Source organism: Tauraco erythrolophus, chromosome 17, assembly GCF_009769465.1.
Source record: "Tauraco erythrolophus isolate bTauEry1 chromosome 17, bTauEry1.pri, whole genome shotgun sequence".
Taxonomy (NCBI): domain Eukaryota; kingdom Metazoa; phylum Chordata; class Aves; order Musophagiformes; family Musophagidae; genus Tauraco; species Tauraco erythrolophus.
The window spans coordinates 14,965,504-14,988,116 of NC_141481.1; the positions used below are offsets into that span (position 1 = coordinate 14,965,504).

At 61.6% G+C, this 22,613-nt stretch overlaps 1 protein-coding gene across 2 annotated transcripts; it reads right to left on the minus strand.

Annotated features, from left to right (window-relative positions):
* Window positions 1–4,500: 4,500 nt before the first annotated feature.
* Window positions 4,501–17,573, minus strand: HS3ST2 (heparan sulfate-glucosamine 3-sulfotransferase 2). Of its 2 annotated transcripts, none has more exons than XM_086622301.1 (3): window positions 17,337–17,573; window positions 17,085–17,287; window positions 4,501–5,119 (listed from the first exon to the last, which is right to left on the minus strand). In XM_086622301.1, the coding sequence occupies exons 1-3, from the start codon at window positions 17,571–17,573 to the stop codon at window positions 4,501–4,503; spliced, it is 1,059 nt and encodes a 352-aa protein (XP_086478427.1). The 2 variants fall into 2 exon arrangements, with proteins under 2 accessions (XP_086478427.1, XP_086478428.1); XM_086622302.1 differs by having other exon boundaries at window positions 17,085–17,264; window positions 17,317–17,573.
* Window positions 17,574–22,613: the final 5,040 nt, after the last annotated feature.

Sequence of the window (22,613 nt, forward strand, 5' to 3'; positions counted from 1 at the left end):
CCTCTGCAGGCCAGCGGGTGCAGCACTTGGCACCTGGCACCCTCGTTAACCAGGTCAGCAAAGGGCCCCCTTGTCGTCCTGCGTGTGGCCATTTCATCACGGCTCCGCAGGACGCGCTGGCAAGGCTCTCCATCGCCTTTTGCAAATAAACTGGTGCCTTAAGTCATGTATCTTCCAGCCCAGTAAAAATTCTCCAGTGGTTGTTACAATTTACATGCTGGTGTATAAAGTTTGCATTTAAGGGTTTTCCTCTCGACTGTTACAGCCGTTTGATGGTGTGGGAATCGCTCAGGGCGGCAGCTGGATAACGCAGGACCTGCTTTTCACAAAGCCCATTCCCAGTGATTGCGGGAATTCACTCCCAGGGCTGGACCAAGCGTTTGGTGAGTGGACCGGGATGGTCACCGGCCGCAGCCATGGAAGAGCCCAACACGCACCCCGGATGTCCCTGCTCCTCTGGGGCCACGGCCACGGCCCCGCGCTGGGGCCCTCCTCTCCCCACAGGTGACGGTGGCAATCCCGGCACACCGAGCACCGCTGCAGACCCCTGCCCAGCTGGTTTCGTTGCTGCCAGAGACCCCGTGGCGGGACCTTGAGCCCGTCCCACCCTCACCCAATGGCTCTCCTCCCTTCCTGACCTGCGCGCCTCGGCGGATCTCGCTGTGCTGGTGGAGCCAAGCTCCGAGCAGATTTAGCTACTGGGGGGGGATTAGTCTGGCTAAGCTGGTCTGCTTGGCATCGTGCTGCTGCGTCTGGCAGGACCCGCTGACGTTTCGGGGCTCACGGGGGGAGGAGGCCAGCGCTGCATCGTGGTGCTCACCCGGAGCCTCCGTGCTGCAGCGGGACCCTGCTCTGACGTGGCTCCTGTTTGCGGCGTGGATGGGAGCGACTGCCCGGAGCGCGGGGGCAGCTCCGCAGCCCTGCCCGCCAGCTCTGCCCGCTGGCTCTGCCCACCCACCGGCTCTGCCCGCCCATGGCTGCCCGCCCCTGCCAGCGCGGAACCTGGGGCAGCGAGGTGGGGTCAGCATGCGGTGTGCGGAGCTGGCACGGGGCACCTTGTGTGTCCTGGGCCTCGTGGCTGGAGCGGTGGCTCTGGCCCCCACGTGCCCCGGGCTGGGGGCACTGACCACGGGGAGCACCCAGGCTGGGGAGGTGGGGGAGCTCCCTCTGCTCGGCCTCGGCATCACCAGACCAGCGCTGCTCCGCGTCCTCACCAAACCCCTGCCCTGCCTCTTCGCAATGCACATTGTCTACTCCGGGGCTTTTTAAGCCGCGTTTTAAGAGCTCCTAATGTGATAAGCGTTTGCCGTACGGCCCTTCCCGAGCCCCCATTTGCTTACCCGTTGGAAATCTAATACTTGATTTAAGCACATTTCTGCTCCCTCCATTTGTAAGGACAAATGTAAAGTAATTGTTTGATATTGCAGCGGTTTCCTCGGGCTCCAGCTCTAATTTCCCACTAATACAGTGTTGTCAGGGGGATCAATCTAACCCGGCACCTTCTGCCTCCTTAGCGTGGATTGGAAATGGCTTTTCTACTGCGAGGCTGGGATTTGCGAGTCTCGCTGTGAACGTTTTTCTCCTTTAAAGGAAAAATCATACAAGAAAATATCCCATCTTCCTGCAGACGGCTGTTAATCCCTCACTCTCCCTCCACCTGCCCACGGCTCCGGGTGCCCTCGCTGCTGGATCCCCCGTAGCTCCTGTGGCTGCTGCTGGATGACAGTGGAAGGGATGCAGATAGGGCTCTATTAGATGCCCATTAATTACCTCCCATTTTTTCCTATTAGAGCTCGCTGGACAGTAATCACTTCCAGTAAGGCCCCTCAAACTGCTCGGCAGTGGTCTGGCACTTTCCCTGTGGCCCTGGTGCTGCTGACGGACGAGTCTGAGCGGGACTGGCCAAGAATCGCCCTCGCTGTGCCCAGTTCCATGCTGGCAGTGGGTGGAGGGGGCCTGGGGAGAGGGGTTTGTCCCTGCCCTGCCATACCCTGGGCTGTCCTGCCACTGAGCCCATGGACATCTAACAGCGTCCATTGCCCTAGTCACCAGCCCTGCTGCAGCACCCACGCTGCGTTGGCGAGCACGGTGGCACCCACCCGGCCCGTCTGGCCGCTCCTGGGCTGCCGCTGCTCTGGGGAGAGCCCAGCTGCAAAACGGCACCGACCCCAGTTTGTGCAGGTGTGGGGAGAGGCCGGAGGCTCGGGCTGAGATGGAGACGCTCGTGGGAAATCGCAACCTTTGACAGAAGTGCCTGAGATTTACTACGAAAATCAATAGATGATTCAAACGGTCCAGCACTTGGAAAGGCAAATAACAGTGCTCCAAAAGAGCCTGATTGCTATTCATGAACAGTGGTGCTCGTTACAGGGGCTGCTAACAGGCTGCTAAGATGGATTGCTGCAGGATGGGATGGGGCTACGTGTGTGCATCCACAGCACGGGCCCTGGCCTGGCAGGCTGGGACCCCGCGCTACCCAGCCGTGCCAGCACGGTGCTCCGCGGCTCGTCCCCGTGGCCAAGCCCAGTGGGAGCTGGCAGGGCCCCCAGCTCCCCCGCTGCTCACGGTATGCTGAGCTGGGAGCACAGGGATGCTGAGCCGGGAGCACAGTGGTGCTGAGCTGGGATGCGGTGCGGTGCGGTGCAGTGCTGTGGGTGCTGCGGTGCTGCGGTGGCTGCGGTGCTGCAGTGCTGTGGGTGCTGCAGTGCTGTGGGTGCTGCTCTGCCTGGTGCAGCTGCGGAGGGCAGGAGGGGCTGCCCGCAGAGCCGGCTCATGGTGCAGCACCTGCACCGGGCCGGCCACTATGGCATCAGATCATTATTAGCCAGCTGGACTGAGTTAACTAATTAACTCAAGGTACAGACCCTGCCTACAAGAGGCAGGCCATTGCCTCCTGGCTGTGGAAGAGGCAACAGTGTCCTTGGTGCTGCAGCCCAGGCTGGTGAGTAACAACTGGTGACCTTGATGTGATACATCTGAGACCCTGAGAAGCCCCGACTCCCTCGCTGGAGCCGAGAGCTGGAGCCAAAAGAGCTGGAGCCAAAAGAGCCGGAGCCAAAAGAGCCAGAGCTGGAGCCGGGAGCTCGAGCGAGAGTCCTTCGGAGAAGAAGGTAAAGCCGCAAGCCCCGACGTGGTATTTGCAGGAGGGAAGCGTGCTGGAGTCGGATGAATGGGCCGGGTCTCTACTCACCTTAAAGCCTTTGTGAAAAACAAAAATTGTAAAACAAAAAGGGGGAATTATGGCATCTGATCATTATTAGCCAGCTGGACTGAGTTAACTAATTAACCCAAGGTACCGACCCTGCCTACAAGAGGCAGGCCATTGCCTCCTGGCTGCGGAAGATGCAGCAGTGTCCTTGGTGCCGCAGCCCAGGCTGGTGAGCGACAGGCCACAGCCGCCGGGGAGGTAACGCGAAGGACAGCGGTGACTAATGTGACGGGAGGTGTGTGCAGGCCGGGGGCAGCGAGCAGCACTTGACATTTCGGTGTAATTGTGGGCTCCTATAGAACAGCCCATTAAGTTCAACCATAAATTACTGCTGCTTATGCCTAATGCGGCGGCCGCCCCTGGCAGCAGGCGGCATTAACGCCGGGCTCCTTTGGCACTTCCGAGCGGTGCTGCCATCCCTGCGAAGGGCTGTGCCACAGGTCCCTTCCTTGCCACGCCGGGCTGATCCACTGTCCTGCCCAAGCCCTGTGCCCGCTGCTTCGCTGGACCTGCGGGCACAGTGGGGCCCTGCACAGCCCTGGCTGCGCTGTGTGGGCACCACGGGGCCGCCCAGCCCTGCCCTAAGAAAAGCCCATGCATACGGACCGGTGGTAGCCGCTTTTATTTACACAAAGGGATCACATGCTGAACAAGGAAACTAGTGCCACTAAAGTACCCGTAACAGCAGGATTCTGTGCTTTATTCACAGGACAAAATATCGGTACGACATTTTCCATAGACTTCTTTTTCAAGCAGATACATCTCACTGTCCTCATGGTTACACACCGCTTACGTGATGAAAGGCAAAGCTGAGCAGCCACAGCTCTGCCCATCCCAGCACCGTGGCAGGACATGGCCCCGCAGGGACAGCCCCGTGACCGCTGCCCACAGTCCAGGATTGTCCGGGAGTGCCGGTTTGCTTTGGGACACAGAGGAGGGATGTGCCTTGGAGCAGCCTGCAAATGGGCTGCAAGACGGGGCCATCACCACGGCCTCAGGGCAGTAAAAGCAAACGGGACCCCACAGAGCAGCCCATGGCACCGCTGACTTCCGGGACGGGCAGTGCCTGCCGGGCACTCATCCCTCGGTGGCTGCGGCAGGACTCTGTGTCTTTCCCCGTCTCAGCTTGCCCGGGGGCATCCCGGCGTCCCGAGGGCCAGGGAAGCCCCTTGCCTGCCTCTGCTCCCAGATTCTGAGCAGGCTGCGCTGGCCGGGGGGTCCTGCTCCAGCCCCCCCGGACTCCCTCGTGGAAGCCTGCGGCCCCACATCACCGCGGCTCTGCTCCCAGACGCTTATTCCCACCTGAAGTCCTGCCCGACTGTTTCATAGAATTTGATATTATAAGGTCTATAAAAGTCCCGAAGCTGCTCGATCACCTCGGGGTCTATCTGCACGTGAGTCCTGCCTTTGGACTTGCCCAGGCAGCGAGGCAAGCCGCTGCTCTCCGACTTCTTCAGGCAAGGAAAACCTTTTGTCTTGTTGAAGTAGAAGTGCTTGTCCGTGATAACCCGTTTGATGCCCAGGAAGTCCTGGACTTTGCCCATCTCCCCGGCTGGGTCCGTGATCAGCTTCTCCCCGCTGACGAAGTGGATCTGGGAGAGGGGGAAGTACTGGAGCCAGGTCTCCAGGTGCACGGCGTACATCCCAATGCGGATGGCGTTCCAGGACGTGTCCACCAGCCCCAGGCTGCGGTTGCGGAAGGACAGCCCCTCGAAGGTGGGAATGTCCGGCTTCTTGGAGAGCGTCTGCGTGTAGTCCGAGATGGCCCGGGTGACCGGGTTCCTCACCACCACGATCAGCTTCGTGTCCCGGGACATGTTGAAGATTCGCCGTGGTGCCTCCTTGGTGACAAAGTAGCTGGGGGTCTTCTCCACTGTGATCTGGCTGTCGAGCGTTCGCGGCATCAGGCTCCTGCAAGCGAAGCAGAAGGTGATGGTGAGGATGGAGCCAGGCAAGGCACGGCACTGGGGGGTGGTGTTCACAGCGTGGGGCTGGTGGGGTGTCCCCTCCCGGCACGCCGAGGCAGGCACAGCTCCCTCCTGCAGCGCTGCAGAAGGAGCCCGGCCACGACCCAATCCCGAGTCCATCCCAGCCCCAGGGGACCCTGGCAGAGGAGGGGGCACGGGCAGACCCGCTGGCACAGCAGCAAATGGAGATGCTCGGCTGCAGAGGGAGGCCAGAGCCAGGCGGGATGGAGGGCAAGGGCACAGCCAGGCTGCCAGGGACCCCGTGGCTGCGCGGCAGCCGGGGCTGCTCCGTCCCCGCGGTCCGTGAAGTCATTTATCAATGCAAGGAATGTGCCGGAGCTCAGTCTGCAGCTGGGAAGGGGAGCGGGTCCTGCCACCCGCCCCGGCCGCTGGCACGGCCGCGTTACCCAGCAGACAGCTGCTAGAGCCTGCGCTCAGCCGTTCATCCCCGTCCCTGCACCAGCTGCCATTTGCAAAAGAAACTACAGTGGCTCCTTCTGGAATTGCTGCAATTACGCAGCGTCTCTCCTCCGCAATCACGATACGGTGCTCCCCGTGCTCCCCACGCCGCCGGCACCGCGGCAAGTGCCGCACCCAGGACAGAGGAGGGTGCCAGCCCAGGAGCGTGCTGGCCTCCAAGGACATGGCCCAGGGACACGGGGCTTGTGCCCATGAGGGTATCGCCCACCCCACTGGGGGCTTGGTCAGGCCCAGTGGCTCTGAGATGGGGTCCTGCGGGCACCCGGCTGCTTCTGGCGCAGGGAGCTGGGCTGCGAGGCCAGGGAGGGAGCACCAGTCCGGGGGAAAAGGCAGCGTCCCTGCAGCCCAGCTCAGCACTAATTAAATCATTTGCTTTGACATGTAAACATCCAAATCAAATAAAAACTAATGGGACGGAAAGATTTATAAATTGGTCTTGTATTACTAGAGTAAACTATCAAATCCATCTCAGTCAGATTCCTGGTGCCGCGGGTGCTCTGGCTGGAGCGGGCAGGGAGTGCTGGCAGCCGGGATGAGGCCAGTGCCCCTTGGGTACTGACTGGCACCAGCACCTGCAGTGGGCAGCGGGTGGCCGCCACAAGCCACGCGCCTGCCTTGGGGCCGCTGTGCCCCTGCCCCAGCCCCTCGAGGAGAGGCGCAGGCGGGAAGGGCACCTTCTACTGCAGTTACGTCCATCACTCAGAAGCATGTGCTACTTTTCCCACTTTGCGGTGCCCATCGGCGGCTCGTGTTCGTACACTGGCTGGTTCGGATCCAGCTGTGCAGCAGAGCACGGGCTGAGGCACAGGCAGGCGCTGCCTGCGGAGAGTTTTATGGGGAAATGAGAAAAGTGTCTCCAGGAGGGGTTTTTTTTTTAAATAGAGCCCGTATGTTTATCACAGGGTGCCCACACATGCCTGGTGCAGAGCAGCACACTGGCTGCCCAGAGCCTGTGGGCAGCCTGGCCACAGGGTCCCCAGGGAGCTGGAGGGGTGTCCCCGGGACTGCCACCTCCCGCTGTGTCTTCCCGCGGGCACAGCAGCGCTCTTCCAGGAGAAAGGGGCAAGCTCAGCTGGCTCACCCCCGCCCCGGACCCAGGGAGGTGCCCTGGTGCACAGCAAGCATGTTGCGGTGAGGGGAACTGGGCAGCAATGCTGCTGCCCCACAGCTGCGCCCGCACCCTGGCAGCCCCGTGGCACCAGCAGCAGCCGCTGCGTGAGCAGCCGCTGCGTGAAATCAGCTCATGGGACTCGGTGTGAGCCCCCCGCTCCCCCACACCGCACATCCCCCAGACAGGGTCTGCCCCGCTGGGCACCATGGCGGGTGCTCAGCCCTGCCCGGGGACCTGGGGAGGGCAGCTGGGCAGCAGCTGGCACACCCGTCACTTTGGTAGACTTGGAGTTACGGATGCTGGGGAAGCCGGCGAGGCCGCAGTCAGGGAAGCAAACAGCAGCCCTGGCTGCAGCATTCCGGCTGGAGAGCGCGCGGCACTGATTTATTCATGGGATAAGCCCTGCGCAACCGCCACGGCCCTGCCGCCTCGCCGTGCTGCGGCACGGCTGCTTCCCAGCGCTGCATCAGTCCGGTGACCAAAACCAGACACCCCCTCCCAGGGAAACCAGCAGCCCCTCAGGGTCCCCAAAGCACAGTCCACAGCCACCAGCGTTGGGGCTTCCTCTGCAGAGAGGAAAGACCCACTGGAGGAGACACAACAGCGGCCCAACGTGTCGCTGCGTGACAAAGGCATCGCGATGGAAGACCCGGCATGGCTGGGGGTGGCAGCACGCGCCGAGGGCAGTGGGTCCCAGGATGCTCCCTGTGATGGTGACATGGGGACAAGAAGAGACGGTGGCCCGGGGGGCTGGAAGGGACTCGTGGAGGGACACTGAAGAGATGTGCCCAGAGGTCGGTGCCAGGCTGCCAGGGAGCTGCAGGAGATGACAGCCGAGGCCATCTTCGCCCCCTGGCTGCTGCCACAGGGACACGGTTCCCACGGCACACACGGCCCCAGAGCTGCTGTCCCACTGCCCCCTCGGCGGGGGGACGGGGGCTCCTGGTGTGGAGCAGCGTGGCAGCCAGCCCCCCCAACCCCCCACCTCCTGACAGGTTTCCTCATCTGAAAGAGACCAAACTAATTCATTAACATAAATTAACAAGGCTGTTTCACGGAGGTACCTGAGCAGGGACGTGGCTTAATTGGCCTTTCCCACTGCTCCGCTTCAAACCCCATAAATCCCGATTACGATTCCCATTGTTTAATGACTGTCAGGAAATGCTAATTTAGCGGCAGGCACCACGGCTGGATCTCCGTATCACAAACAAGTTCCATCATAAATCAGCACGGGACAGCTTTATAAGTGATTCACTATTACAATATATCGGTGCAGAATCATAAAACTGCTGTTTCATTAATGGCTCATCTTCAGGCTTGTTAGACTTTCATTACGTGAGCTATTAGGTCCATGTATTCAAAAAATGAAATTACAGGTTCTAATCCATTATGAGAAACACAAAATCTCTGCATAGTAAATTACTGAAATGAGACAAGAGTTGGGTTTTTTTTTTAAATGGACTCCCAGTGTTTGCTGCTCCTGAACAACAGAGACTGCTGAGACAACAAAACACAACTCGAATAGACAAATAAATCACCAGCGAAACCGTGCGAGGGGGAGAAATGTCACCCAGGCATTCGTCTTTACGTTAACGGCAGGATCCCCAGGGCTGCGAGCGCGGGGAAATGCATTGCAAACTTAATTACAGTTGACTTTAAAATGATATTTTTGGACTTCTGCATTCACAGAGTTATTTGCATACAAATAGCATGTCACAGAGTTTTAAGCCCAAGACTCGCGTGTTTAGGTGTGAAGGCTCTCGGGTGCCGGCTCGCGGCGTCGCGCGGCCGGGGCTCAGGCAGGAGCTGCTGCTGCCGCTCCGGGGACCTGTTCCAGGCGCCTGCGACTCTGCCAAAGATCCCCAGCCGGCCACGGCAGCGGCTCCTGGCACACACAGAACGCGCTGCTGCCAGGCAGTGCCAGAGCTGATGCCAGCACGGTGACGGTGATGTACCAGTGACACCGATGGGGAGGGATGGCTGGAGCACTTGCGGGGTGCAGAGAGGAGACACCAAACCTGCCGTCTGGGAGAGCTGCTGGGTGCCAAGGGATGGTCAGCGGCTGTCTCCTCCTGCAGCAGGGACGAGGACGGTGCCACTGGCAGGGGGATCATAGAATCACAGAACGGTTTGGGTTGGAAGGGACTTTAACGATCATCCAGTTCCATGGATGATCCTGTCCCTGCCATGGGCAGGGACACCCTCCACTACACCAGGTTGCCCAAAGCCCCGTCCAACCTGGCCCTGAACACTTCCAGAGATGGGGCAGCCACAGCTTCCCTGGGTAAACTGTTCAGCACCCACAGGCTTTTCACTTCATCTGCTTTTCACTGCTCTTGCCAAGGTGGCCAATGCTCTGACCAACAGAGGCATTTAATTATCAGGGGCATCACAGTTCCCTCAGACAGCCCGTCAGTCGGGGCTGCTGCATGTGTGCTCGACCGTGCCCCTGCCAACGCTGCCCCGGGACCACGGGCTCCCACGCAGCAGGACCTGCCAGGCGTACCAGGGGGACTCTCTGGCACCAGCCAAATCACCTGCTCAATGCACTACTCTGGCTGGAGAGACACCATCAATTCCTCTTGAAGTGGAGATTATTTTCATTATAGTTACTCAGTTCTCCAAGCCGCTCACTGCCATTCGATACGGGCATTAATGCTCCTCTCCAGCCCGCAGATTTAGAGGTCGTGTTTGCCCGCGTTACCGGGGAGGGGACACACGTTGGGCACACCCAGTCGCTGGCATGGCCCCAGGAGAGCTGCTGTCCTCTGATGCGGTCGAGCCAGTGCCACTGTGCCCCACGGCACCCGGGAGCCGGCACATCCCTGGGCAGCCCCCACGGCCCCACGGCTGTGGGGCAGCAGCAGCAGAGAGCCCGGCCCCGGCTGCGCCAGCGCGAAGGCAGCGCCTCGCCCCGAAGGAGTTAACTTCTCACCAGCACCTTTCCTAGACCTGAATTATTAATTTTCTCATAATCTGCCTTTGGGCACCCCGCGGCCCCTACAGCACTCCCACATTACAGACACACGTGCTCCCTCGCTGGCTGCGCTGCTTTGATGTCGAACATGCGTGAAACACTCTCCCGAGGAGGAATTTGTACGAAAATTCATCAGACAACTGAGATATTGTGGATCAGCGCGTGCGGGGAGAGCGGCCACCCGACAGCCCCGTTACAGCCCCGGCCCCTCCATCCAGCGCGTGGAGCGGAGCGGAGCGGGGCAGCTCCGGGGTCAGTATTTGCCCGTGCGCCTCGCCGTGTGCGAGGACGTGACGGGCACGTCCCAAGCTCTCCGTGGAGGCTGGAGACTGGCGTGTGCGTAATCTGGACTCATCCTCTCATCAGCACAACAAACGGTTTAATTTGGCAAAAAAAACCCAATCGCTGGCTCTCGTGACGAGGGCTGTGCGCTTCCCCTCTTCCAGCTGACGTCGCAGGCGTCCGGGGACGCTGCCCGCGCACAGGCAGGGAGCGGGGAGCCCGCTGGGCTGGCAGCCAAAAATCCTCCAGCACGAGTGAGCACCCGCTCACTGCCGTCCCGGCAGGGCCAGACCGGCTGGGGCTCACAGGGTGGTGGGGCAGTGGTGAGGGTCACTGCTCCATGTGGCACCGGGGAGCTGGGAGAAGGGTGGGCTGCCAGCGCATTCCCAGCTGCAGCTCAACGTGCCGGAGATGATCACAGAAACTCTTCCAAGAGTGCAGGCTGGCATCAGGATGGTCCCGTGGGACTGCTCCACCTAGACCCAAGGGCAGGTCCCGTCCCCACGCTGCAGCCTGTCCCTCACCCCCTTGGCTGGAGCCGTGTGGCAGGGCCGCTGGGCACACTGCCTGGCAGGAGCAGGGGAAGGCACAGGCAGAGAATCCCACGGGCAATGGTGGAGCGAGCCTGGTCGCTGCACGGGAGTCGCCACCCCAGCAGAAGCCCAGCCCTGAGCTCCCTGTCCACTGCCGAGGGGTGCTGTGCCATGCCATGTCGTGCCATGCCATGTCGTGCCACGCCATGTCGTGCCACGCCATGTCGTGCCACAGTGCACACAGCTGGCAGCCGCCACTGGCTCTCGCCTGGCGGCCCGGCGCTGCCGGGCTCAGCAGCACTGCGGACGGCACCAGCAGCCGAAAGCTGAAGCAAACCCACACGGAGGTTTAAGCAAAACTGGGTCAAGCATGCGAGAAACCGAGGTGTGAGGAAGATGAGCAGCTCTCCGCGGCAGAGTGACACTGCAGAGGACGTCTGGGACACAGGGACACGCCGGCCGAGAGCTGCACAGCTGGTGCTTCGCCGTGAAAGACCCTGCGAGTTGTTCCTGGAGCAAACAGGAATCCCCCAGCCAGGGTCCCCCGGTGCCGCTGCCACGTCCCTGCCCTGTCCCGCTAAGGCTGCCAGCACTACGGTGACGGGGCTGGGGAGTGGGCTGGCCCTGGGAGCATCCCCGGGAGCATCCCCGGGAGGATGCACTCACTGCATCCTCCAGGCCACGCGGTTCCAGAGACGCACCGCATCCACCCCGGGAAAGTGCCAGCCGGAGGGACCGTGGCCCAGGCAGCGGCTGGCGCAGCCCCGCGGCCACCGCCCTGCGCTACGGCAGCCTCGGATTTAATGATGGATCGGCTGCCGTTAATAAATGTTTATGTTCAAAGAATTTACACCGGTGCTCACAGACAGCTAATGAGGGACATTTCAATGCATAAAAGCAGTGTGAACACAGTAATTAACTTTGTTGCTGATTCATTTTTAATCATTTAAATGCTCCAGAGATTTGTGGTGTCCTTTAAGTCAAGGAAATCTTTTCCGAAGGGCACGCTGCTGACAGCCTTCGTGCACACAAGCCGACGTGTAACTCCCATTTTCCTAAAGAACCATCCAGCCCCAACTGAGGGTCCGACAAAGCCCAAGCCCGGCGCCAAGGGCAGCATGGCTGGGACGCGGCGGGAGGCGAGGGCATCCCAGCACAGTGCTGGCAGAGCCCAGCCCCCAGCCCTGCCGCTGTCCCCGGGTCGGGGCGACAGCCCACCAGCAAGCACACGCACCCCAGCCCGGCATGAGCCCAGTGCTGGGTGAGGCCCCGTGGCTCATGGAGAAAAGCCGGGGTCTCCCCTTCTCCCATGTCAAAGGTAACTCCTTCCATAGGCGAAACTTCAAAAATGAATATTCACTTAAAACAATCACCTAAGACGCCCCAGCCGCTGCAGAGACTCCCTAGTGAAAGGCTCAGGACAACGTGCCGGCACCAAGAACAAACCACAGCGACCCAGTGGCAGGTCCCACCAGCCCCACGTCACACACCAGCGCTGAGAAAGGGTGACTCCAGCCACACCTGATGTGCCCGCTGCCGGGGACACCCCTGGGACATGGTCATTGTGTGGAGGATCCAGGGCTGCAGACACCCAAAAGTGCCAGGTGCCACTGGCCGCATCCCCGAGTGGCTGCAGTGCTGCCAGAGGGTGCTGGGCATCGCCTGCCCCAGGAGCCTGCTCTGGCCCCGGCTCCCAGCCCGGCGGCAGCGGGTAGCACACACACCCCAGCCATCCCTGGGGCACACACCATGCGCAGACACCGCAGACAGAGCCCGACTCCCGCGATGGACACCCAGGGTCACCAGGGACCAGCATCCTTCACTTGCCACCTTCACGAAGTGTCCGTGCCCATGGCCATGCCAGGGAACGAGCTAGATTTTGTGCTACCGAAGCGAGGGTGAGAACAAATTGCAGCATTTACAAGAGAGGTCACGGAAGACAGAGCACGAACACCATCACTGACATTGATGGCTTGGCACCCTGCGTGGATTTACCTCCCCACGTTTCTCCCAGTGCTGTAGCAGGGGAAGCCCTCCCGGCACCTGAGCAAGGGTCTCCATGGCACATGGACCCACCCCGTGTGGGCAGAGCAGGGCAGGCAGGGCCGCGGCAGTGACCGGGGGACACGCTGCCCACCGGGTAGCTCCTCGCACAAGTCTCTGCCAGAGGTGTCGTACCCATTCCTCAGGGCCAGGGCACTCTCTGAAGTCAAGGAAATTTCAAAGCATCCTTGAAGCTTGCTGCCTTCCTCTCTTCTTACTAATTAACTTTAGCAAAATGCACTGTCAGTCAAGCCCACAAAACAGTCGCGTTGTTGGGCAAAGCCTAATGGGCTCCCATTTGTGTCTGAGCCAACCTGGCCATTAGCAGAGAGCAATTAGCGAGGCGGAGCGCAGGAGCCCAGCTTGCCCGCTCCCTCCCGCGGGCACGGGGATGCGGGATGGCGGGTGGCGCAGGGATGCTCCCCGGCAGGCAGGGTCTGCTTCCCCACGATGGCTGCAGACGCCGCCGCTGTCCTCATGCTGCCGCAGCCCTAGGAGCACCCCAAAACTAAACATGGCACAGGGGGGCACGGGGCAGAGCCCCGGCAGTGTGGGTGCCCCCAGGGACCTGTTGCAGCAGCACGTGGGAAGCTGGGGCTTGGCCCAAATGCCATCCCTGGGACAGGACTTGGGCAGGTGGATCCGTGTGGTGCCAGACAGGGCACCCCCCTGTGCCAGGGCTCTCCTCCATGCCAGCACCTGCCTCCTGGCTCAGCTCCTGCAGCCAGAGGCACAGCCGAGCCTGCCGGGCAGGAGCCGGGCTCAGCCGGAGCCACTGGGAAAAGCCCCTCTCTGTGAAAATAACACTGGAGCATCTGACAGGGTTACTTGGGAATCCAGGGGGGAAAATTGTCCCCCAAGATGCTGTAATTAGAGTCACTGCTCAAAGTTAACTGCAAATTAAACGACACTGTCTTCCCTGTGTTCTGGAAAATATTGAAGGTTATTGGCACACGCTACCTGCAGCAGGAAAAAAGCTCCATATCGAACATTTAGTCCAGGATTGGTAATGAATCGATACTCCCCAGTAGCTGGCTGTTTGGTTTCAGTTGTCTTAAAACAGATCTTGCTAAAAATACCTTTCCTGTAGTGTATCTGTAGCTAATGAGGTGGATTAGAGAGGCTGATGGGAATTGGAAGTGGCACGGGTGTTCGGGGTCTGGAGTTGGGGAGCAGCAGCTCCTGGGCGGTGGGGGAACGCAGAGGGGTCTGGCTCTGCCCATCGTGCCATCTCCCAGCGCAGAGGGAGCCGGGCTGCCCCAGGCGATGGCAGGAGCTGAGACAGGAGGCACCACAAAAACAGCAGCTGTGAGCAAGCACGACATTTGGAGCGGCAAGGACAGGCGGATCAGGAGGAGATGTCCCCTCCCGCTGCTTCTGCCACCTCCGCGTCAGACCAACTCCGGGGCAGAGGAAAATGTGGAAAAACAGGAACTGATGATTTCAGTTTCTGAGCATCAGAGGAGCTCAGCTCTCATGCTGCTCTCAACTGCTTCGAAGACCTACTTGGTCCCTCCACTCAGCTCCCCAGGCATGAAATGGGAATGATGGAGCCGGATCGGGCGCTCGGCTGTTGCGGCAGCCAGGGGCTCTGGCAAGCAAAGCCTCTGCGCACGACGGGGGAAGCCTTTTCGTTTGCCTTTCCAAGGGGTCTGTGCTCCGGGCTACCTGCACCAAGCACGGGAGCATCACGGCTCCCTGGCCAGCAGCCACCCAGTCCTGGGGTGCCGGCGGGGCAGCCCTTCACAGCCCCCATGGCCCCGGCTCTGCCCTCCCCGGGACACAGCCGTCAGCAGGACCCTGCTCTCCTGCTCCCGGCTCTCCTGGCAAAGAGACAGGAGCTCGTCGCACTGCGAGTCAGACCTGCTCCACGTTTAATTGCTCCACTTGCAAGGAGGAAAATCAATTCCACGTTTTATGCATTAGCAGCCTCTGTGCTTAAGTTTTGGCACATTTGTGAGGTTAAAAAAAAAAAAAGTAATAAAACCAGGGAAGTGTCATTTAATTGTTTTAGCTGAACTAATTTGGAGGCTCCGCTGCTCCAGCATGCTCTCTCCATCGATCCAGAGGCAAAGCCAGGCCCCGAGCAGCTGCTCACCGGGCTGGGCTCCTGTTGCTGCCCCCACCTCATCACCACTGCCACAGGCTGTGTCCCTCCCAGCCACACCAGTCCTTTCGCATGGAGGATCCCAGGCTGAACCACGGCTCGAGGTGGGAGTTCGGCTGCTCCGTGCTCACGGCCGCAGTCCCTCGGTGCCGAAGCGTGTGCAGGAGGGGGACGCGGCTCTCACTTCCCGGGCCAGCACTGCCCTGGCTGCCTGCAGGTGCCCTTACATGCCCCAGGCAGGGTCTGACGCTGCCCCCAGTCCCTTCCCTCCATTCAGGCTGGCACTGGCAAGCACTGCCCTGGCTGGGCTCCGCAGCCCGGGGCCTCCTGCAAGGGGTCACGAGCTCTTCTGCGGGAGCAGAACCATGAGGTTTGGTCCTGCGCTGCCAGCAAGGCTCCCAGCCCCGGGCTCCCCGCATTGATGGTGCACAGGGGAAGCACAAGAGCCCAGAGAACTTGCAGGGCCAAGGACTGCGTGGGGGGACCCCAGCTCAGGACTAGGGGGGCCACTTCCCAGCCAGGCCCCAAGCATACACAGCTCCCATCTGAGCAAGGGGCTCTGCCAGGACCCATGTCCTGCTGCATCGCCCGTCCTGCTCCTCTGGATGTCCTTTAGACAAACCACTGCTGCTCCTGTCTTTATACACCTGTATTGCAGGGCTGCTCCCAGCTCATGTGCTTTTAGGTGATGCAGGATGGGTGACAGCGTCTGATGTCAAGGGCGGGACGCACGCCGAAGGGCAAGAGCAGGCAAAGGACATGGCTGTATCTACTCTCCAAAGGTGGGAGGAACTGGGGACGCTGCAGGACAGCCTTAGGAGAGAGAAACAGCTTCAGCGAGCTCCACTCGTGCCTGTCCTGGCTCTCCCGTCACGTGCCACCAGTACCGCTGCAAAAGGAGCTGAACATTCCCAGTCGCAGGGTCTGCGGTGACCCAAGTAGAACACAGGGCAGCGGACCTGCCTGCATCTGCAGACAGCCCTCCCCGTGCCGTGCCTGAGTTGCCTCTCCAGGCACGGACCCCAGCTGCAATGGCTGGAGCAACAGCCTGGTGCCCAGCAGGCTGGTGCTGCTCAGAGCAGCTCTGACCCACTCACAGCCAGAAACCGGCATCCTCACGCCACAGGCATGACTCATGTCTGCCCTGCAAGGGGACAAACCAGGACCCCAGCAGAGCTGGGAGTGAGCACTGCATCATGGTGCTCCTGACCTGCTTGGCAGCCAACGAGACTGCCCTGCTCTGCAACAGGGGATGTCTCCGCTGGGAAACCGCTCCTGCGATGGAGGAGCAAGTGAGCTTGGTGCGTGTCCCCGTGGGCTGCCTCCCATCACCTGCCACAATGCTCCGACACGCTGACTGTGCCAGGCAACCTCCGCTCTGCTGCAACTGGGGTCAGACGGAGCCCTCCTCTGCCTCCCAAGGCTGATGCCCAGCAGAAGCACTGCAGCCCTGAGCTCCTGCAGCGCACCACAACCGTGCAGCAAACAAGCCCCAGTACACTGGGTCAAACACCACGAGTGCAGAGGGTGAACTGCCTGCAGCACCGAGCGTGGGGCCACGGGCAGGTATGAGCCCACGGGCACCGTGACCTGCTCACACGCGGCACTCGCTGCCTCTCCGTGAGCGCTGCTGAGCTCCTCATAAAGCCTTTACTGAAATTAAAATCACACCGTCTCCTGCTGGAGCCACACTCGCTGTTCTCTGCAAATTATTAGAGATCTCGGACGTATCCGAGTTCAGAGGGACGAGGCGGCAGAGGACGGGGCTGCCCCTCTCCCAGAGCCAGAGAGCAAACCCGAGGGCAGCCGGGTGCTGAGCAGCTGAGGGGCTGCAGGGAGGGCAGCCGTGCCGTGGGCTCCTCACCCACTGCTGCTGGGAGGCCCCTTCGCGCAGGCGAGCGTTTCTTCAGACGCGACGGGAAACCTGTTACCGTCCCGACGCCGGTTCCCGGCAGGGCTGGGGCTCGGGGGTTGCAGCCGCAGCGCCGGTGCGGGCTCCCGCAGCCACGTTCGCACGGCCGGGAGGGAACGAGCCGAGCAGGGCTGGGGCACAGCTGCCCTGCCCGGAGCCCACCTGGCACCGCAGGAGGAGGAGGGAAAACTCCGCGGGTGCGGCCGGCCGACAGACCCCGCCGGCAGCGCAAGGCCGCCCGCCCGTGCGGACCGGACCGGGCCGGGCCGCCCGCTCCCGCCCCGCCGAGGGACGCGGCAGCACGCGCCGCGGCAGCGGGCGCGGACCCGAGCCCCGAGTCCGCCACCGAGAGCGCCGGCAGGGGAGGGGAGAGGGCGGGGGGGGCCCGTCGGGGCCGCGCCGGGGATGGTCGCGCTCCCGCCGGCCGGGCAGGGCGGGGGCCGGTCCCGCAGCGCCGCCCTCACCTGTACCACTCCAGCCCGCGGTCGTAGTTCCTGTCGAAGAAGTGGGGCTCGGTGCCCAGGGCGCGCACGTCGGGGTGCACCCGGATGAACTCCAGCACGGCGCGGGTGCCGCCCTTCTTGACGCCCACCACGATGGCCTGCGGCAGGCGCTTGGCGCCCGGGCGGGCCGGCCCCGGGGGGCTGCCGGCCGGCGGCGCGGGGGGCTCCCGCGGGTGGCGGGCGGGCGCGGCGCTGCCCGGGGGCTCGGCAGGCGGAGGGCCGCCCGCACGGCCGCGACTTCTGCAGAAGTTTCTTGGCGGCGGCGGCGCTGCGGGCGGGGGCGCAGCGGGCGCGGGGCGCGGCGGGGCCGCCGCAGCAGCAGAGGAGGCTGTAGCAGAGGTAGGAGCAGGAGAGCGACAGCGTGAAGAGGACGAGGACCCTCCGCGCCAGCCGCCGGGACGGAGCCGGAGCCGCAGCCGGGGCCCGCCCGCTCGGCGCCCTATGCGCCATGGCTCCATGGGGCCGCGCCGCCGGGCATGGCGCGGCCCGGCCCGGCGCGCCGCTGCCCCCGGGGCCCCGCGGCGGCGCCCCGCACCCTGCGCGGCCGCTCCGGCATGTCCCGCGGCTACGCGGCGGCGCGGTCGGGCCGCCCCGGGGGGCTGCGCCCGCCGCCTCGGCCCCTGCGCGCCCGCGGCCCCGCCGCCGCGGCTCCCATCCCCGGCGGGCGCGGCTGGGCTCGGCGCTCGGACGGCGGCAGCTCCGGCTCTCGCCTCCGCGGGAAGTGCCGGGGCAGAGGCGGCTGCGCTGCTATTTAAGGGGCCGCCTGACGTCAGCTCCTCCCGGAGCCCCCGCGATCGCTCGGCGGCCGCAGCCTCCCCCGGGCCGGGCCGGGCCACCGGCACCCGCCGCACCGAGCCCTCCCGCCCGGGACGGGGCTGGGGCCGGGGCCGGTCTCGCTCCCGCTCCCCCGCCGGCTCAGCCCTGCCCTGCCCGGGCGCGGCCCCGGTGCGAGCATCCAGCCCCGCCCCGGCCGGTCCCCCGGGCTCCGCCGTGTCGCTGGGGATGGAGGGCAGGGATGGAGGCGCCCGCTGCCCTGCCCGGCCCCGCAGGCAGCTCCGAACCCGCAGCGAGCCCTCCGCTACCCAGAGCGGCGGGTAGTTGTGCTCTCGCAGCCCGGGCCGGGAGCGGTGCCTCCCGCAGCCGCACAGCCCCCAGGCCGGGAAACGCGAACCGGCGCGTGGGAGTGAGCAGCCACGGGTTCGGGAGCCGGGCAGAGCTCAGGGCTGTGCGCGGGCACAGCTGGCAGCAGGCTGGGCAGCCGTTGGCAGCGAGGCATCGCGCCCAGCCAGCCCCCAGGGATCCGCCTTGCCGGGTGCCGGAGCCGCTGTGCCCCGCAGGCAGCTGCCTCCGCGGGAGGGGCCGGGAGCGAGGAGGGGCCCTCCGCAAGGGCAGGAGCAGCAGCCATCGGCCGCTGTGGTACCGCCGGTAAATAAGAAGGAAAGGCTTGAAGAAGATGCAAGAATTAAATTTCTCTGCCAGGCTGGGGATGCTCAGCCGCACCCGGGTGGTTTGTGGTGCCCTACAAGCAGGCTGACCCGGGAAACCACAAGGCTGTTGCAGAATATGGGTGCAGGTGGTTGTTCCATCTATCTCCACCCCCTTCTGGCTCCCTCTGCTTGACACGGCTTCTTCCCCCTCACACCCTGACATCCCAGGCTTCTTGTTTGCTCCTGCTAAAGCCAAAGGGCTGCGTGCAGGATTGCTGAAACATTCCAGTCATTGCCCCTGCTTTCTCACCACAGAAAGCTTGTCCAGCTGCAGAAAACTACTTGTCTTGTTACTTGGAAGAACGATGATAATGGAGAGAGACAAGCAAAAAGTGCCAGCCCCACACAAACAAGGATGCTGCAAGCTCCCTGGCAGCCAGTCCAGGGTGAGGGTGAGGTTTCCTCTTTTGCAACACACAGGAACTCAGTGCAGACGTAAAGAAAAATGAAAAAGAAAAGCAGTGCTCTCTGCAGCTTCTTCACCTGTACTGGTGTGGGAGCAGTGGGATTTGACACACCGATGTTTTGTGTTCAGGACATTTGGTCCCACGTGTGCTGCTCTCTGCGACAGCAGCTTCTGCCCAGGAGGACTGGGCACCAGCACCTCCATGCAGGTCAAGGTAGGGAGACAGGGCCCTGCATCCAGCATCAGCCTGGAGGAGCCAGCCAGCACTGGGCTGTTCCTGGCTGGTGTAAACTCACCCATGTCTGGTACTTCCACCAGGCTGGATGCCTCCACCTGAACCACTGCAGCACCGAGCAGGGAGGTGGCACTGATGGATCCCACAGGACTTCAGCCCAGGCATGCTGCCGTGCCCAGCAGTGATAGCAGGGCAAGAGCACAGGAGCAGGAGTACCCAAGGGGCCGGGCATTGGCAGGCTCCTCTTCCAGTGGCAGGTTGTGTCCATCACTCAGTTCTGCTCCATGACAAACTGCCAAAGTAAATCTGTGGAAAAGTTGCTTTTTCCATTTTTAGCTGTTTTATTGCCTCCATGTGGTGATCCAGCCTCAGCAGCAAACACATTGCTTAAGCATGAACATTAGAGGCGTCTGGATAAATAAAGCTGGTGTGGATGCCTAGACACCTCCAGGTTTCTCCACTTGCAAGGGAGGAATGTTTTGTAAAGCTGACAATTTTGCTTTCAGTCTTTGAATCTTTGCAGAGCATGTCTTCTCCATGACATGTTTGCTGTTTACACCCCACTCCACATAAACAACAGCTTTCTGGCGCTGTCGGCATGCTCCCGGCCCAGCCACCTGTGCTAACAGGAGCCCCAGGAGTCAGCTCCCAGTGGGATCCCTGTGGGGGGGAGCCAGGCTCCGGACTGCTCCTGGAGCTGCCCCGGCATTGTGAGAGGAAGGAGCCCTTTGAGTCGCTGCAGGAGATTCCCCTGTCACCAGCCAGCACGGGGGCTGGAGGAACCACTGCTGTGAGCTCTGGAGAAGGTCCTGCCTCCCCCCCCCCATTCCTGAACTGCATTTTGCTGCCAGCCTTACACCTTCCTCTCTTACTTTTTTCTCTCCACCTCTATTAGCCCCTTTTCAGGCTCCCACCAGTGCCTCCCTCTCCTTGTCACCTCTCCTGGGTTCCTGGCTCCCTTCCCAAGTTGGTCTTTCCCATCCTTCCTCCTTCATCTCTCCCAGGCTCTCTGATCTCACTGCTGGGGTGGGATCTACCAAAGCAGCTCAAGATCCCCCTGCCTTGCCTAGCATTAACCCCAAAGACCCCTCACAGAGCCCTGTCCCTCCCAGGCAGCTCATTATTGCACAGTCCTGGACACTGGTTTGCCCCAGGACAGTTTTTCCAAATGCCCCCCGGAACACCCTCCTGCTCCCCACTTCCCGCCCTGCCCAGAGCAGCACCCAGCTCACGGCACCATGGGGGCTGTGGCTGGACGTGACTCATGACAAACCCCATGAAAGGGATTTGGAGCTTGTCCTCGTCCCTCAGCCCTTTTGCCTCGGTTCCCCCCCGAGGCACCGATCAGCCCAGGCCACGAACGGACACAGGCAAGAACCGCTGCCGAGGGGCTCCCGGCTCCGTGGGCTCGCCAGGGAGGACCCGGTCCGAGGGCTCATCCCAAGCACAGGGAGCTGACGGGCAGGAAGAAGAGAAAGGCTGCAGAAATGTAGGGATTGGAAGATTATTACAGAAATACATAAAGAAAGTGTGTGCCAGGAGCACATGAAACCTATAGTAAAAAAGAGAAGCAATAAAATGCATACTGGAAAAAGCAAATAAGATTAAAGGTAGGATTCTGCCCTTGATGTCTCCAGGTTGTAGGCAGAAGACATCAAGGTTAGAATTTATTTCCAGAGCCAAAAAAAGCCCTCAGGGCCAAAGTGTCATTGTTAATCCAGTTTTCTGTGTCTAATATGTATGTCATTAACAACCTTTGGATTCGGGGCTGACAAACTGCCACCTTTCTTTGTGCTGGGAATTGACGGCTGAGCAGTACCTGTGCCTGGACGGGGGATCTTCAGTGCCACGGGGCAGCTGGGGCTGAGCTGCTCCAGCCTCATGGGCCTGACAGTGTCCTTGAACGCCTGCGCAAAGCCTCCGCTGCAGGGTCTGCTGCTCAAGTGTCTCCCCGTTCTCCCTGTCCTGGCAGGAAACTTGGAGCTGGAAAAAAGACATTTCAGTGTTTTTCAGCAAGGAATTGGAGAAGCAAGAGATGCAGCCGAGCCGGATCTGCGGGCAGCAGCACGGGGCCAGGAGGGTGCAAGGATGGGGGTCGGGGCTGATAGTCAGAGACCTGCTGCATGTCCTCCAGGACCACTGCAGGCACGTGGCAGTGGGACCTGGCTGTTCCCAAACACCAGGGGCGTGTTGGGACTGCGTCCCCTCCTGCCCCAGCCAATGCCGAAGGCTCCGGCCTCACTGCAGTGGCCATCAGCACTCAGGTGGTTCATCCCCCTCCTCTCTGGTGCAGCCCTGGTGAGAGCCACAGCCGTGGTGAGGCAGAAGATGGAGGCAATACTCAGTCCCGTCAGCTAACAGCACTTCAGCTGCCCCGGCCTCAGAGCTGCTTCCAAAGGCTGATCCTGGCTCCTGCAGCCCCTCAGCTCATCGCCACCAAACTCAACACCTCTGGCAGGTCTCCCAGCTCTGAAGTGTGGGGTGTCCTGGGGGCAGCGGGGTCCAAAACCACCTGTCAGACAGCAGAGCAGCAGCAGAGACTTTCCGAGCTGCCTTGAATTGAGTCTGAAACGCCTGTTAAGCCTCGTTAATCAGTTGTAAATGCACCGTATTCTGAACGGGGCCAGAAACAATAAAATTAATTTTGACTCTGACTCAAGCTACTTTGGTCCTAATTCTGAGCCTCTTGCCCAGCTGGAGCAGCCAGCCCTGGCCATGCTGCACAACCTCATTTGATTCTGAAATGCATTTTTAAGCAGGATGGAGCAGTGCTTAAAAAGCTAAATGGCTTCCCCGGCTGTAATCACTGCTAGTGGAGTCCTGGAATGAAAGGGATAAAGTCTGGGGGCAGGGGGAGGTTTTAATCTCACTGAGTAGATTACAGCGATTACTGCAATTTAATCCTTACATATCTGTCACTGACGCTGCAAAGACCATAACTGGAGGTGGGCAGGGGTGCGCCGGCACCCTCCGAGCTCCTGCCCCTCATAGCGGGCGGCTGTGCCACAGCCCTGCCACCCACCATGCTGCAGGCAACTGCTGCTCCTGCCAGGATGTGGTCCAGCAGGCACCGACCCCAGCGCTGCAGCCAGCAGATTAGGATGCCAGGTCAGGCTGAGCCTCCGACCCCGCTACAACTGACGGCAAAGCAGCAGCGGTCACAGGGCTGTGGGCTGAATCCTGCCCTCCGGGCTGGGCACCTCCCGGCTGTGCTGGGGCTGGAGGCGTGGGAAGGCCTAGGGACGAGCTCCTGCCACGGGCAGGGAAGGGCCCCAGGAGCACCCACAGGCTCCTCATGTCCTGGCCCCAAGGGCAGCTGCATCCTCCCTCCCTCCACGAGCATCCCTGTACACTTGAAGGAG

Bases quoted from the DNA above. Each gene is read 5' to 3' on its own strand.
- HS3ST2 (XM_086622301.1), bottom strand. From the start codon at position 17,573: ATGGCGCATAGGGCGCCGAGCGGGCGGGCCCCGGCTGCGGCTCCGGCT. The intron at 17,288-17,336 runs GCCTGCCGAGCC...CACCCGCGGGAG, and splicing joins GGCCGTGCGGGCGGCCCTCC to CCCCCCGCGCCGCCGGCCGG. The intron at 5,120-17,084 runs GTGAGGGCGGCG...CTTCGCTTGCAG, and splicing joins CGCGGGCTGGAGTGGTACAG to GAGCCTGATGCCGCGAACGC.